At 43.6% G+C, this 16991-nt stretch overlaps 1 protein-coding gene across 1 annotated transcript in view; it reads left to right on the top strand.

Moving 5' to 3' along the window:
* Positions 1-13853, top strand: part of LOC134360171 (src-like-adapter 2) — a 33965-nt gene extending 20112 nt beyond the window's left edge. The window contains exons 4-8 of the mRNA XM_063074203.1: positions 213-299; positions 1974-2077; positions 6929-7078; positions 7926-8055; positions 9653-13853. Of these exons, the coding sequence (XP_062930273.1) occupies positions 213-299; positions 1974-2077; positions 6929-7078; positions 7926-8055; positions 9653-9887 (706 nt within the window). The 3' untranslated portion in view covers positions 9888-13853. The remainder of the gene's footprint in view (positions 1-212; positions 300-1973; positions 2078-6928; positions 7079-7925; positions 8056-9652) is intronic.
* The last annotated feature ends 3138 nt before the right edge of the window (positions 13854-16991 follow it).

Genomic DNA, 16991 nt, shown 5'->3' with positions numbered 1-16991 from the left:
ATATCTCAAAACAAAATAAAACCCCAATCCCAGCTAGAGTACATAGGGCCTTTGTGGAATCTGTATTTCTTCCACATGCTTGGAATCATTTTCTTCATTAGTGTCTTTTTTAATTTCTGGAGATGTTTGAGAGAAGTTCAGCTTGGAGGAAGCATTGAGTTCTCTCTTCTAAAGGTCATAAGCAAATTAATATATTTTCTCTTAACTTCTAGGGAAGGTGATTGGTGGAAAGTGGTGTCCATGGCAACTGGCAAAGAATGTCACATTCCTTGCAATTACGTGGCAAAGGTGTATCACAGGTAAAAAAAAATCTCAGTCATCCTTTACGTATTCTAGGCTGCAGGTACAGAATTATGGAGCACTACACCACAAAACAGATCTTTCAGCCCACCTAGTCTGTGTTGTGTTATGTTAATACCTTTCGCTGATACTCAGCAGTTTCCAAATGAATGGTTCCAGACATGTCAATACAAACAACAGTAACGACTGTCCTATCCAGCTTCCACTGTAGCTCACACTGTTCAAAATCGATTATTTTGTTCCCTTAATCTTCCACTCTCAAGTTTCAACTCCAGAAACATGGGTCCATTCTCTGGGTTCACACTATAATCTCAGTAAGCACAGGGGATTGTGCAGGTGCTGGAAATCCAGAGCAACACACACACACATCGCTGGAGGAACCCAGCAGGTCAGGCAGCACTTATGGAAGGGAAATCAAGAGTCGATGTTTCAGTCCTGGAAAGGAAGGGGGTGAGGCCATACTAAGAAGATAGGAGGAGTGGAAGGAGTATAATGTGGTGGGTGATAGATGAAACCAGGTGAGGAGGAAGGGATGAAATAAGAAGCTTTGATGTGATAGGTGGAAGAGTTGAAAGGCTGAAGTAGTAGGAATTTGATAGGAGAGCACAGTGGACCTTGGGATAAAGGGAAGGAGGAGGACCCATCTGCTCCCTGAGGATAGCAAACAATCCCATGTCGCTCTTTAGAAGAAGTCCAAGGGGCAGGAATGAAGGGAGGATCTATGTCCCTTGAAAAGGAGGTCACTGTCCAGGGGATGCTGACTTAAGGGTATTGGCAGAAGATTACAAGGAGCTTGAAAGAAATTCTTCTTCACCTAAGAAACAATGTGATCTGTGTCTCACTGCCTGATAGGTGGTTGAGGAACTTGGAGAGGCGTAGCCTGCAAGGCTCTGCCCTAGGGCAAGGATACCAGTATTAGCCATCTTTCAACTGATCCCCTCAGTACTGTAGATCTCTATGAATCTAGATGATGAGGTGTCCTGACTATATGGTAATTAACCTGATTTGGGGCACGTTGGCTTCATACAAATGGGCTTCCCACATCCAAAATATCCCAAGGTCTTGATAGATGTCCCAAAGTGAAGGTCCTGTTCCTTCTTTGTGATACAAGAACCATTAGGGCAGTGAATTTCAATGCCATTGAGAAGATGGTAAGATAACCATCTTATTCAACTGCCTTCTGGTAAATGTACTTATTCTGTTTTATTGAGTACTATGATGTGACTGAACAGAAAACTAGGTCATGTAGGAACCAATGCACAGCCGTAGGTCTGGAATAAATGTCAGCAGATCTCCTCCCCTGAAGTGGAACTTGTGGCAAATTGTATGTTCTTCGATATGATGACTGGCATTTTTAAAAATCCAGTGAATTTAGGTTCAATTTTATAACTGCTGTGTTGGTATTTGAGCAGCACCACCAGACACTTGGCAACACGCTTACACCCTTGTGCTCCAGTCTTGTCCTTCCTTGCACGTCAGTGTTATATGAGGTGTGAGGGTGGACAGGGACATTCCTGCGTGGGTGCTGATGCATCATGTTTACAGCTTCACACTTATGGGGAGATTACAGAGGTGGTCAGGGCTGACAAAACCACTATGATCCCTCTAATGTTGCTCATTTTTGTTTGTGCTTTGTTTCCCCTCCCCCTCCCTCTCACCCCTGCCGTCCATAGGTGGCTGTTTGAAGGCATTACCAGAGAGAAGGCAGAGGAGCTTCTCTTGTTACCCAGCAACCGGTCTGGCTCTTTCATGATTAGAGAAAGTCAAACCAGGAAAGGTAAGCAGTGGAAGACAAATAAGCACCCACACTCAGTGACCACTTTTATACCTGTACACCTGCTCGGTGATGCAGATATCTAACCAGCCGATTATGTGCCAGCAACTCAGTGCATAAAAGCAAGTAGATAAGTACAGTTGTTGTTCAGACCAAATGCCAGGATGGGGAAGAAATGTGATCTAAGTGACTTTGACTGTGGAATGATTGTAGGTGCCAGACAGGGTGGTTTGAGTATCTCAGAAACTGCTGATCTCCTGGGATTTTCATGCACAATAGTCTCTAGAATTTACAAAAAAAAAATCCAGTGTGCAGCAGTTCTGTGGGTGAAAAATGCCTTGTTAATGAAAGAGATCAGAGGAGAATGGCCAGACTGGTTCCAGCTGACAGGAAGACAACAATTGCTCAAATAACCACGTTACAGCAGTCGTGGGAAGAAGTGCATCTCTGAATGCAGATATCAAACCTTGAAGTCAATGGGCTACAGCAGTAGAGGACCACACTGGGTTCCACATAGAACAGTAACTGGCCCTTCGGACCACAATGTTGTGCCAAGCCAATTAAATTGGCAATCAAATGCCCAACCAAACTAATCCCTTCTACCTAAACAATGTCCATATCCTTCCATTTTCCTCACATTCATGTGCCTATTCAAATGTCTCTTAGAAGTCCCTAATGTATCTGCCTCCACCACCATCCCAGGCACCCACCATTTCCTGTTGGGGGGGGGAACTGGCCCCTCACATTTCCTTTAAACTTACCCCCTCTCACGTTAAATGCATGCCCTCTGGTATTGGACATTTCAACCCCAGGGAAAAGATATCGTCTGTCTAGTCTGTCTATGCCTCTCATAATCTTATAATCCTTTCAGCCTACACCACTCCAGAGAAGACAACCAAAGTTTGTCCAGCCTTTCATTATAGCACATGACCACCAATCCAGGCGAACCTCTTGTGCACCCTCTCCAAGCCTCAACATCTTTTGCCACAGTAACGTAGCGGTTAGCACGACATGATTGCATCTTGGGACGTCGGAGTCTGGAGCTCAGCTCCGGCTGTAAGGAGTTTCCCATGGCCGACTGGATTTCCTCTGAGTGGTCCGGTTTCCTCCCACCAGTTACTAGGTTAATTGGTCATTGTAAATTGTCCTTTGATTAGGCTAGGGTTAAATCGGTGTGTTGCTGGGTGGCACAGCTCAAAGGACCTATTCAGTGCTGTATCTCCATAAATAATGGGGCAACCAGAAATGTATGCGATACTACAGATGTGGCTTAACTTTTATAAAACTGCAGCATAACTTCCTAACTTTTGAAGAAGGCATATGGCATACTGCCTTTATTAGTAGATATATATTGCCTTGACTCATAAAGGCAGGTATGCCATTTACCTTCTTAACCACCCTATCAGTCTGGTTAGCCACTTTCAGGGAGCTATGAACATGAACCCCACAATCCCTCTGCTTATCAGCACTGTTAAGGGTCTTTCCCTTAATGGAACACTGTTAAAGATCTTCCCTTAACAGTGTACTGTCTCTTTACATTTGACCTACCTAAGTGCATTACTTCACGTTTGGTCGGATTAAACTCCATCTGCCATTTCTTTGCCCATATATGCAACTGATCTATATGCCATTGTATTTTTTCTGCCAGTCTTCTAGGCTATCACCAATCTCCGTATCATCTAAAGTTAAACCATATTTGCATGCAAGAGGGGTGGTGATATCATAAATATCTCTGTCCTCGAGCTGTCTTTAATGCATAAATTTTGATAAAATAATCTTATGACTGCCCTCTATAAATAGATTGCCTAAGGCAGAGTTGCTGGAAATAACTCAACATGTGAATCTTGTGTTGAATTAATTGTGCAGCTCTCACTGTTGTGGTCAGTTTCACTGTGAGGACATTAATCACCTCTCACTCACTGTGAAGACATTAATCATCTCTCACTCACTATGAATATGTACTTTGCTGAATTAATGAACAATTACTTCACCCGACTGAATCACCTTCAACCACATTGTTACACAGAACTGTCCCTGCTCTGCTGAAAATGTAACCCAGTGGCTGCTCAAGTCCTTACCCAAGTACTGTACATAAATTACACAGTGAGAAATTCCTATTCTCAGGAATTAGCTGAAACTCCACATTAATATTGGATTGAACAGGCTGGGATGTAAGGTTTGAGAGATGATCTTTTGGAGATTTATCAAATTGTGCGGGTGGAGATAGGATGGATAGTCACAGAAAAGTACAGGACAGAAACAGGCCCTTTGGCCCATCTAGTCTGTGCTGAAACCATTTAAACTGCCTGCTCCCATCAACCTGCACTGGGACCATAGCTCTCCACACCCCTACCATCCACAAACCTCTGTTAAGTCCAAACTTCTCTTAAATTTTGAAATTGAGCTCGCAGGCACCACCTGTGCTGGAAGCTCATTCCACACTCTTATGACCCTCTGAGTGAAGAAGATTCCCCTCATGTTCCCCCTAAACCCTTGACCCATAACGTCTAGTTGTCATCCCACCTAACCTCAGTGGAAAAAGCCTGTATGCATTTACCCGATCTATACCCCTCCTAATTTTGTATACCTCTATCAAATCTCTGCTCAATACTCTACCTTCCAAGGAATGAAGTTCTAACCTATTCAACCTTTCCTTATAACTCAGATCATCCAATCCCAGCAACATTAATTTAGAGTTTTTTTTCTCCCCTCCACAGCAGGGGAACTAGAGGGCAGAGGTTTAAGGTGAGAGGAGAGAAAATTTTAAGGTTTTAAGAGATTCTGCAAATGCTTGAAATCTTAAAGAACGCTAGAAGAACTCAGCAAGCCAGGCAGCATCTATGTAGAGCGACAAACAGTCGCTGTTTCACGCTGACACCCTTCATCAGAACTGGGTTTTAAGGAGATTTGAGGGGTAGAATTCTTCACACACTGGAGGATGGTGACTTTCTGGACTGAGCTGGCAGAGGGTGATTGAGGCAGATAAGACCATAAGACACAGAAGCAGAATTAGGCCATTCAGCCCATCGAGTCTGCTCTGCCATTCCAACGTCGTTGATTTGAATATCCCTTTCAACCTCACTCTCCTGCCTTCCGTTCCTAGACTCCCCCACTGTAGGAAACATCCTCTCCATGTCCACTCTATCTAGGCCTTTCAAAATTAAATAGGGTTCAATGAGATCCCTCCCCTCATTCTTCTAAACTCCGGCAAGTACAGGGCTAGAGCTATCAAATGCTCCTCGTATTCTTGAAGGCACGAGAAGTATTTTTTTCCCCCAAGAGTGACAGATGAAGGGAGAAAATGAGATACAAGCTTCCTGTCAGCAAAGATGCAAATTGCTAGAACCTTATCAGCTCTAGGAGGCCACACCTGTGAGACCACAATCTCTCAAACAGGTGGGTCACGTAACCCTGAACGAGTAACAGGAAACTGCTCCATCGGACCCCCTTCCCTTGTCAGCCCTTCTTGTGGCTTCAGGTGTGCAGGGTCGGTTGCCACAGTACATCACTCGATGTGCCTAAGACAATCCAGTAACCCTTTGATTGCTGTGTCATTTCCATGCACGTGGGAGGGGTGCCTCTTATTGAAAATAAGTCATATTCAGCAAACTCTTGTGCTTACGGTATATACCACGTTTTATGTGGTCTCTGCTCTGGCAGCCTATGCAACAATCAGGGTCTTCTCCTGGTAACTCTGCCAGAAGATTTCAAAAAGTATGGTTTAAAACTAGCAACACACATAAAAGTTGCTGGTGAACGCAGCAGGCCAGGCAGCATCTCTAGGAAGAGGTGCAGTCGATGGTTCAGGCCGAGACCCTTCGTCAGGACTAACTGAAAGAAGAGCTAGTAAGAGATCTCTTACTAGCTCTTCTTTCAAATCTCTTGCCTTCTTCCTAATGGCAGCAGCAGCATGTCCTGGATGAAGGGAGTCCCTGGTGATGGCTCCTGCTTTTCTGCAAGAGTGTTTCATGTAGATGTGCTAAATGGTTGGGAGGACTGGGCCCATATTCGCTACTTTTTGTAGGATTTTCCAATCAAGGGTATTGGTGTTTCCATACAGCAATGGAATACTACACAGAAGGCCCTTCAGTCCAAATTCTCCCTGCCAGCAGAGATGGTTCAGGTTTACTTATTACACATACATCGAAACATACAGTGAAATGCATCGTTTGCGTTAACAACCAACACACCCAAGGCTGTGCTGGGGACAGCCCACTAGTGTTGTCACATATTCTGACACCAACGTGTCATGCAATATTCAGCAATCCAATGCAAGAGAACAACAAAACGAAAACAGGACAACAACAGCAAAACAAAACAACCCCTTTCCCATCCACTCACACACACAGCAGGCCTCCAACCCTAGGACAGACCAGCTAAGCTAGTCCAATTTGCTCACATATGACCCCTAGCACTCCAAACCTTTCCTATCTGCGTACCATTTCGTGTACTTTTTCATTAGTCATTTTGCTTGGTAGAATTTGCTTTTGATTCTCTAAAGAACAGAAACTTTCACCGTGTATCATAACCCATCCACGTTAAAGCACCCAGAAAGTTTCTGATGCCTTGTTGTTGATAACTGAGAGTTCCTGTCCCACGATATCACAGAGCATCATGAGTTCAAATCTCTCTGCAGATATTTGTGGAACACTGGTTTTGCCTATTTCTACTTGTACAGGTTGTTTGATGGATCTTCCCACCATACATCCTTGCCTCTATCCCATTTCACTGGATCTTTTATCCCCCCAAATTTAGATCAAAATCTAGGGTGAAGAGTAATCTCTTTACTTTTTGAAGGTGGTACAATGCCTACATACTGTTCTGAATCTTGATGTGCTCCTCTTGTTTTTGCAGGCTTCTACTCATTGTCTGTGAGAAGATCCAATGTTGCATCATGGGATTCCATCAAACACTACCGCATTAACCGCCTGCCCAATGGCTGGTTCTACATCTCCCCGCGTCTCACTGTCCCGTCTCTGCACGACATGGTGGACTATTACTCAGGTGCGTTTCGCTTGAGCTCTTCCGTAAGTCTAGGTCCCGGTGCAGGTCTGTGGGAGTAGGCAATTTAAATGGCTCGGCACGGACTAAATGGGCTGAAGGGTCTGTTTCTATGTTGTGCTTTTCTATGACTGTAAGACATAGGAGCAGATTTGGGCCATTGAGTCTGCTCTGCCATTCAGCCATGGCAGATTTATTTTCCCTCTCAACCCCATTCTTCTGCCTTCTCCCCATAACCTTTGACACCCTTCCCAATGAAGAACCTATCAACCTCCACTTTGAATGTACCCAATGACTGGCCCTCCACAGCCATCTATGGCAATGGATTCCACATATTCACCACCTCCTCATCTCTGTTCTAAAGGGAAATCCTTCTATTCTGAGGCTGTACCCTCTTGTCCTAGACTCTCCTATTATTGCAAATGTTCTCTCCATATCCACTCTATCTAGGCCTTTCAATATTCAGTAGTTTTCAATGACTTTTCCCCCCTTTCTTTTAAACTCCGAGTATAGGCCCAGAGCCATCAGAAGTTCCTCGTGTTTTAACTCTTTCATTCCCAGGATCATTCACAACATAGAACAGTATGACACAGGAATGGGCCCTTCAGCTCACAATATTTGCGTTGGTCTTGTTGCTAATCAACTAGAGCATATTCTCTATCCCTCCATTCTGTCATTCTGTTCATGCCTGTCTAAATGCCTCTTAAAGGTTGCAATTGTATATATAGCCACCGTTTAAACTCATGAGGAGCATAAATTCGTCAGTGTCTGGAAGGGATGCTTGCCTGTCTGTGTGGTACTGTTGCTGATGTCCTGTTCTCTGGACCCCCCCCCCCCCGCCCCCATGCAGAATGTGGCGAAGGACTGTGCTGCACCTTGAAGGAGCCGTGTCACATCCAGGGGCTCCTGGCCTCCCAGCAACAACACCCAGATCCCATCGTGGTGCGGAAACCTCAGCTGAACTGGAGTGAGGTGGACAGGTAAGAGACACAGGCACACCACTGGCAATGTCCCTCATCAGCACAGGCTTATCCAAAGACAAAACACTCCAGAGCTCTCCAAGAAGAAAGAAAAGGAACTCAGTCATTGGGACTAGCGATAGTGGAGCAATAGGAACGTGGTGGTCCTTGATCTCAGGACCTGCCAATCACGGGACTTTGACCTCCAGCCTTCAACTTCTGGACTTCCCAATCACCGACAGAGAAATAGCAATTCCTCCTAGTCTAGCTGTGGATTCCCTGATGAGAGTAAATGTCTATACAACTTGTATCCTGTCACAATTTTAGGGCCTTGCATGTTGCAGGAAGAAATCACTCCATTTTCCTGACCTCCATCCCCAGCTCAGTGATTCCTTAAAGGACAATGCTTTCATTCCAGGAATCAACCCTGTGAACTTTCTCTGAATTGCCTCTAAGTCAGGCACATCTCTTGTTAAGGAGGGAGGCCAACACTGGAGGCCTCAATGCCCTGTACATCTTTGCTGCTTGAAGAAAAATTTCCCAACGTAAATACCCGTGAAATTTTAGTTTCCCCTTGCTTCAGAAGGCTGTGCATGCTTAGTCTTTGAGGGTGTTGAGGAAATAAAAGATATATCTGGATTAGGAAGGGAAGTGGGCTTGAGGAAAAGAAATAAATGAAAGAGAGGAAATTTCTTGTAGGAAATTGGAACTAGATGGGAGAATAGTTTAGCTCATGGTGGAGTGGAGCAGACTCGATGGGCTGAATGGCCTACTTCTGCTCCTTTGTCTTGTGATCTTGTAAGATTGTGCAGATGCTGATGAAGGTCTCAGACCAAAATGTCAGCTCCTTATTCCCCACCGTAGATGCTACCTGACTTGCTGGGATCCTCCAGCATTTTGTGTGTGCTGCTGAGGGAAAGGATCAACTTGATCTTAATTGAATGGTGGATAACTTCAATGGGTTAAGTGGTCATCTCCTGCCTCTACACTCAGCAGCCACTTTATTAGGTACACCTGTACACCTGCTCACTATTACAAATATCTAATCAGCCAATCATGTGGCAGCAACTCAATTCATAAAGCATGCAAACATAGTCAAGAGGTTCAGTTGTTGTTCAGACCAAATATCAGAATGGGGAACAAATGTGATCCAAGTGATTTTTGACTGTGGAATGATTGTTGGAGCCCCAGAAGGGGTGATTGGAGTATTTCAGAAACTGCTGATCTCCTGGGATTTTCATGCATAACAGTTTCTAGAGGTTACGGACAATGGTGCAAAAACAAAAAAAAAAATCTAGTGAGTGGCAGTTTGTGGGCAAAAAACACGTTGCTAATGAGAGAGATCAGAGGAGAATGACTAGACTGGAAGGTGACAGTAACTCAAATAACCATGCTTATAACAGTGGTGTGCAGAAGAGCATCTCTGAATGCACGTGTTGAACCTTGAAGTGGATGGGCTACGGTAGCAGAAGAAAACACTGGATTCCACTCTTGCACCTGATAGAGTGGGCACTGAGTGTATCTCCTCTGTTCTGCTGTATCTCCTCTGTAGACCAAACTATAACTGGATGATATTCTTTCCTCACCACTGTTCACCACCCTACATTTTCTTTTTCAGCTCCGTCTTGATAGACAATGACAAAGAGTCGGGAGAAGAGTCGCCCGTCAGTGTGGGTCTGCGGGAAGCCATCAACTCTTACCTGTACATGACCGAGGAGATGAGACTGGATGAGATGAGTGACAGAAAAACTCGGTTGAAAACGTTGCAAACCCGGCTGCGAAGCAGCCAGAGACAGGCTGGTCAGAACAGGGATGGGAACTTCGCTGTCCTTGATTTCCGCTCTGCCAGATAACTAGTGTGAAGAAGATGGATCATTTCTGTCAAGGACTTCATTGTGCTCACTTTAATTTATTTACCATTTAATATTCCAGAGCAGTTGAGCTGCTTGTTAATTTTACCTGTATTGTTTTTCTCGGTGAAAGAGACCCAACGTCCTACTTGTGCCACTGCATTGTATTATGATCATGTGACAATTTGCCTCGGCCAGTTACGTGGCCTTTTACACTCAGAAGCCACTTTATTAGGCACATCCGTTTGCTAATGCAAATATCCAATCAGCCAATCACGTGGCAGCAACTCAATGCATAAAAGCATGCAGACATGGTCAAGAGGTTCAGGCCAAATATCAGAATGGGGAAGAAATGTGATCTAAGTGACTTTGACCTTAGAATAATTGTTGGTGCCAGATCGGTGATTTGAGTATCTCAGAAACTGCTGATCTCCTGGGATTTTATTGCACAACCGTCTCTAGAGTTTGCGAGGATGGTGCAGAAAACAAAAAAAATCCACTGAGTGGCAGTTCTGTAGGTGGAAACCCCTTGTTAATGAGAGAGGTCAGAGGAGAATGGCCAGACTGGTTCAAGCTGACAGGAAGGTGACAGTAACTCAAATAACCACGTGTTACAACAATGGTGTGCAGAAGAACATCTCTGAATGCACAGCATGTCAAACAGCAGCAGAAGACCACAGGAGATGCCTAACAAAGTGGCCTCTGAGTGTATTTTACTCCATCTCCATGTCATCATAGAGAATTGTTATAGAGAAGGGGAAACCAGAATCCATTTTAACTCCCTTTACTCTTTGGGTGTCCGAAGAGCATACTCCCTGGTAACTCCAGAATTAGAAGCTTGGGTTGGATCGATTTGCTGTCCTTTTGGAATGTGACTCATTTGCAAGAGGTTGCAATGAAAGTCACTGTGGATCTATTACACTTTCTGTCACTAATACACAGATCACCTGCCAACAGTCTAACATAGAGTCATGGCAAGTCTGAAAGTCTTCCCTTTCATAGAATTGAGTTTGCACTAAAAAAGGCCATTCACTCCACTGAGTTCATGACAGCTTCACAAGCCCATTCTCTTGCCTTTTCTCTGCTCTGCAAATTATTTTCCATCAAGTGTCTATTCAATTTAATCTTGAATAACCTTCTAGCTTTATGAGGATGAAGTTCTAGTTCATATCATCTTTTATGCAATAAAGATTTTCCTCACAATTTCCCTGTATCATGTACCTCTCAATTTTATACCTTCCCTGAGCCCCAAGATATCCACGAGATATTCAATGGAGCAGTTGCCATTGTGTGAAGCCCATCATGTCCTGGTCCACCTCTATTAAATCTCCTTTTTACCATCACTGGTCCAGGAGAATAACCCCAGTTTTTCCCTCATCCTTGGAAATATTCCAGTAGGTCTTCTGCACCTTCCAGAGACTTCTGTTGATGTCTGGGTCATATCCACACCCTATTCTCCACGGGCTTCAATGGGATTGAATGCCCACCAATGGAAAAAAAACATGCGCACTTGAAAACTCCCATCAAAAGAGAGCGCCTACCACGCAGAGGAGGTCCAATCAGATTACTGTGTGATCGATTTGCCACATGTACACTTACCATATTCTTACAATTGATCTGATACAGTATAGAGAGATCTTCACCAAGCTCCCGATCATTTTTATTAACTAAAACAAAGCAGATTTAGGTTAGTGTGGACCCTTGCAAACACCATGAGACACAATTGATGCTTACTCTCAGTTTCTGTTGACAGTTAGGAAATATTTTGGGGTATCAGCCACTAGAATCAAATTGCAACTTTGATTAAAAAAAAATAATCTGCAGAGCAAACTATGAACAATGTAGTATTAATCTTTTCATTATCAGTGACCCAAAGGTGCTTCCTGTCGAACCAGCAGGATCTTGTTCACAGGAACCTGTGAGACAAAAGTGAGCCACTGAATGGAAAATTTCATCAGTGTATCTCCTGTCAGTATTCCACCTACTCTGCAGAAATTTGCTGAGCTCTACTGCTAACTCAACACCAGGCACTGCATTGACTGTGCACAATACTGCCATTGTTGCATAGATTCCTCACTCAGATAGCAACAGAGGTTTGACACCGCAGTTATTCAATTGGTAAGACGTGGGTGATCATGATCTTTCCATAACCATGATTGTTTTTGACAAATTTTTATACAGAATTGGTCCTGCCAGTACCACCTTCCAGCTGGGCAGCGTCTTTATAAGACGGGTGACCCCAGCCGTTATCAATTCTCTTCAGAGATTGTCTGCCTGGTGTCAGTGATCACATAATCAGGACTTGTGATCTGCACCAGCTGCTCATATGACCATCCACCACCTGCTCCCATGGCTTCACGTGACCCTGATCAGAGGACTAAGCAGGTGCTTCACCTTGCCCAAGGGTGACCTGCAGGCTAGCAGAGGGAAGGAGCACCTTACACCCCCTTTGGTAGAGATGTATCTCCACCCCACCACCTTACCAATGTAGTGCACTGCATTCAGTGTTGACAATGTGATCTCCTGTGTATTAGGCAAACCAAGTAGGGTGACTACCTTGCCCTCAGTGTTTAGGAGTGATTCCAAGCCTCCCATTTCCTGTCACTTTAAATCTTCATCCTATTCCTCTTTTGACCTACAGAACCTTGCTATGATCTTCTACACCGTTATAATGAGGTCCAATGCAATGGAGGGACAGCATGTCGTCTTTTGTTTGGGTGTGTTTCAGCCTTTCTGGTATCATTATCAAATTCCTCAGCTTGTGATGTTATGGCTAATACAGTGGAGGTATAAAGTTATTTGGAGGAAAGTACAGGGGGAGATGTCAGAAGTAGGGTGTTTACACACAGTGGTAGGTGCATAGAATGCCCTGTCATGGGTAGTGGTAGCTGCTTTAGGGGCATTTAAGAAACTTTCACATAGGCACATGGATGAAAAAAATGGAGGGCAATGTAGGAGGAAAGGCTTAGATAGATCTTGCAGTAGGTTAAGGTGTATGCACAACATCTTGGGCCAAAGGGTCTGCACTGTGTAGTACTGTTCTATGTTCTACAATTTCTTTATATCTGAATATCTAGCAGCAGGATTGCCAACACTTTTCAGAAATATTCTTTAAGGTTTCTTGTCCCTCTAATCATCCAGCAGTTCTTCTACCTACATGCAATGATTTTGCAACAATTAATGTCTCTAACATTTTTCTTCCAAGTTACCTCAAGTGTCCAAAGAAGTATTATTTAACTCTGAGAGACTGTGCGGCAACTTCGGAGAATTGGAAATTCTAATTCGAACAATTTTCAGTGGTTTGACTTGGAATTGTGGGTGTACACATAGGAACTGGGCTGGCACTCCCTGGGAGCTCCACAAAGGAATTCATGATCTTCCCAATCCACACCTCTGAGACTGGATCTCCCAACTATCTGCAACCCACACCGCCAATGTCCTCAAGTGGATATTAATGAAGGATGATGCTTGGGGCATTGGAAGTATTCCTTTTGGAATTGTATATCAGTGGGCAGGGAATAATTTGTTTCAGTTGAAGTTTATCTAGGGAAGAGGGATGAATTGATTCTTCAAATTCTCCGCTTGAAAGGATTAACGTGGGTCCATACCCACTGCAGCTTAGAAGATTGAGGAGAAAATCTCATTGAGACTTATTGAATATTGGAAGACCTAGGTAGAGTGGACATGGGGAAGATATTTCCTACGGTGGGAGAGTCTAGGGCCATGATGGAATGGTGGAGCAGATTTGATGGGCTAAATGGCCTAATTCTGCTCCTAAGTCTTATAGAAACATAGAAACATAGAAAATAGGTGCAGGAGTAGGCCATTATGGATCAGGAATATGCCTTACTTTAATGAAGAACTCAGAATTTGTAAACCTTTCCTACACCGTGTTCAAGATTGTTCTAAGTAATTTATTTCCATATATGTCATGATCATGTGTTGACTTGTTACTAATGCAACAGTAAATAAAGCTAACTTTGTAATAAAGCCTCTCTTGTGATTCTAAGTCTTTCGGCTTCCACAAATAGTTAAAAACTGCACTCTGGCACCAGTATTTTCTACTTACAAATAGTCTGAGCCGCCCCATTCTAGGAAGGGTGTAGAGGCTTTAGAAAGAGTGCAGAAGAGGTTTACTGGGATGCTGCCTGGATTAGAGGGCATAAGGAAAAGTTGAACAAACTTGGGTGACAGACAAGGATAGACAGCCTTTATTTACCTGTAAATTGCTGTTCCCATCTGTGCCTTGTGGCTCATTGACTGGCATTTTTGTCTGTTTTTTATGAGGCCGAGTTGCTAGCTCGACACTCAACCCAACACGGATGGGAAGCATGCAAGGAGCTGGCTGGATTCGAACCCAGAACCATTCACCTCAAAGTCCGGTGCTGTTGCCACTACACCACCAGTCAGCACTTTCCTACAAATGCCTGCTGGAAAATGAAATCTCAGAGTAGTATATGTACTTTGATGATAAATTTACTTTGAACTTGACTTTGATAATATAAAACTAGGGACTATTTGTAAGTAGAAAATACTGGTTTGATGGTACATTTAATGTATTGATTTCAGAATCAGAATCGGGTTTAATATCACCAGCACATGTGCCGAAATTTGTTGTCTTTGCAGCAGCAGTACAATGCAATAGATAATAAAATAGGGAAACACTAGTGTTAAATAAGCAGTGCAAAAATAGAAATTTAAAAAAATAGTGAGGTAGTGTTCAATGTCCATTCAGAAATCAGGTGACAGAGGGGAAGAAGCTGTGCCTGAATTATTCAGTGTGTGCCTTCAGGCTCCTGTACCACCTCCTTGATGGTAGCAATGAGAACAAGGCATGAATTGATGGTGGAGCCTTAATCATTGACGCCGTCTTTTTGAGACATCGCTCCTTGAAGATGTCCTGGTTACAACGGGCTAGTATTTGTCAACATGAAGCAGAGAGCAAGTTTGTAAATCTGGTGGGAGCAAAGGGAATGGCGAGGGTGGCGCACTGCGGTGATAGGTGGCAGAGAAAGAGGGCCGGGGTGGTACAGGTGCAGACGCACCCAGCCCTGAGACACCAGGCAAGGTCACCTAATTCCAAACAATTGGTTTATTGATCAATACAGTATGTCTTTCTGTTATTTCCCACTTCCTCCCCTCTTCCTTCCTTTTTCCCAACCATGAGTCCCCTCTCCCAGGCCCCCTCCCACTCTCAGTCCACAACAGAGACCAATATCAGAATTGGGTTTATCATCACTCACATATGTCATGAAACTTGTTTTTTTTTGTGACGATACATAAAATTACTACATGACTGTGCAAAAGTTTTAGGCACCCTAGCTACTGTATATACATATATACATGCCTAAGACTTTTGCATGGTACTGTCGGGGGGTGGGGGGGGGAGGTGGAATGGCTAACTAGAATGGTTTGATCAGATTAATTGCTTGGAGGAAGAAACTTAAGATGGCACAAGGTTTTTGCTTTAATAGCATTTTTCAGAAAGGAGCTCTTGGAAAAGACAGTTTGCTGGATGGGTAATGTCCGTAATATTTGTCCTGGACATTTACTGTACACAGCCTGCAGTGATGGCAGACTGCAGGCAATTACCTTTTTTGCTGACCTGACAGCTCCCTTACCTGCTTAAAAAGGCACAACTGCAGCTATATTTCATTGGGAGCTTGAGAAGATTTGGTATGTTACCAAAGACACTCACAAATTTCTATAGGTGTACTGTGGAGCGCATTCTAACTGGCTGCATCACCATCTGGTTAGGTGCGGTGGGGGGGGCACGGCACAGGATCAAAATAAGCTATGGAGACTTGTAAACTCAGTCATCTCCATTATGGGCGCTAGGCTCTGTTATATTCAAGACATCTTCGAGGAGAGATGCCTCAAAAAGGCAGCGTCCATCATTAAGGATCCCCATCATCCAGGTCATGCCTTGTTCTCGTTGCTACCATCAGGAAGGAGGTACAGAAGCCTGAGACACACACTCAAATGATTTAGGAACAGTTCTTCCCCCCTGCCATCCGATTTCTGAATGGACATTGAACCCATGGGAACTATCTCACTACTTTTTTGCACTAATTTAATTCAACTTTTAATATATTATATATTTTACTGGAATTTGCAGTTTTATTATCATGTATTGCATTGTACATTTGTTGCTTAACAACAAATTTCGCAACATATGCTGGTGATATTAAACCTGATTCTGATTCTGTTTCTGGAAAAAAAAATTGTTTTGCATTTCTAGTGCAATGCTGTCACCTGTCCATCATGTCCTGTGTCAAGAACATAACAGTTTCATCATTCTGGTCAGAATAGAGAGTTTCTGTCACTAACATCCCACACATATGACGAAGTCAAGCTTTAATAATTTAGATGACCATGCAATTTCCCCCCTCCCCACACACAAAGAACTTTTCTCTTGCACTGCTTCAAACAAACGTGGGTGGAATTTTTTTGTGATACTTGACATAAACAAATGATTAATCAACATCAAAAACATTTTGCTTTGAATGCTCAGTTCATCAGTAAGGAGCAACCCAGGCAATAAACATTAGCAAGGTAGAAATTTAAAAAAAACATGATCAGGCATAGTAATACACTATAGATGCTGCGTGCTGTTAATCAGACAGGAAGGTGAAAGATGCAAGAAGATAAGATATAAGGGCAGGAGAAAGCTAGTCTGTGGATGTGATCTATATGGATTTTAGTAAGGCATTTGACAAGATTCCACACTGTAGGCTTATTCAGAAAGTTAGAAGGCATGGGATCCAGGGTAGTTTGGCCAGGTGGATTCAGAATTGGCTTGCCTTTAGAAGGCAGAGGGTCGTGGTGGAGGGAGTACATTCAGATTGGAGGATTGTGACTAGTGGTGTCCCACAAGGATCTGTTCTGGGACCTCTACTTTTCGTGATTTTTATTAACGACCTGGATGTGGGGGTAGAAGGGTGGGTTGGCAAGTTTGCAGATGACACAAAGGTTGGTGGTGTTGTAGATAGTGTAGAGGATTGTCAAAGATTGCAGAGAGACATTGACAGGATGCAGAAATGGGCTGAGAAGTGGCAGATGGAGTTCAACCCAGAGGTGGTACACTTTGGAAGGACAAACTTCGAG

The sequence above is a fragment of the Mobula hypostoma genome, chromosome 2, assembly GCF_963921235.1.
Source record: "Mobula hypostoma chromosome 2, sMobHyp1.1, whole genome shotgun sequence".
In the NCBI taxonomy this organism is placed as follows: domain Eukaryota; kingdom Metazoa; phylum Chordata; class Chondrichthyes; order Myliobatiformes; family Myliobatidae; genus Mobula; species Mobula hypostoma.
The sequence above is the reverse complement of the archived record's forward strand: the minus strand, read 5'-3'. Positions and strand labels throughout refer to the sequence as shown.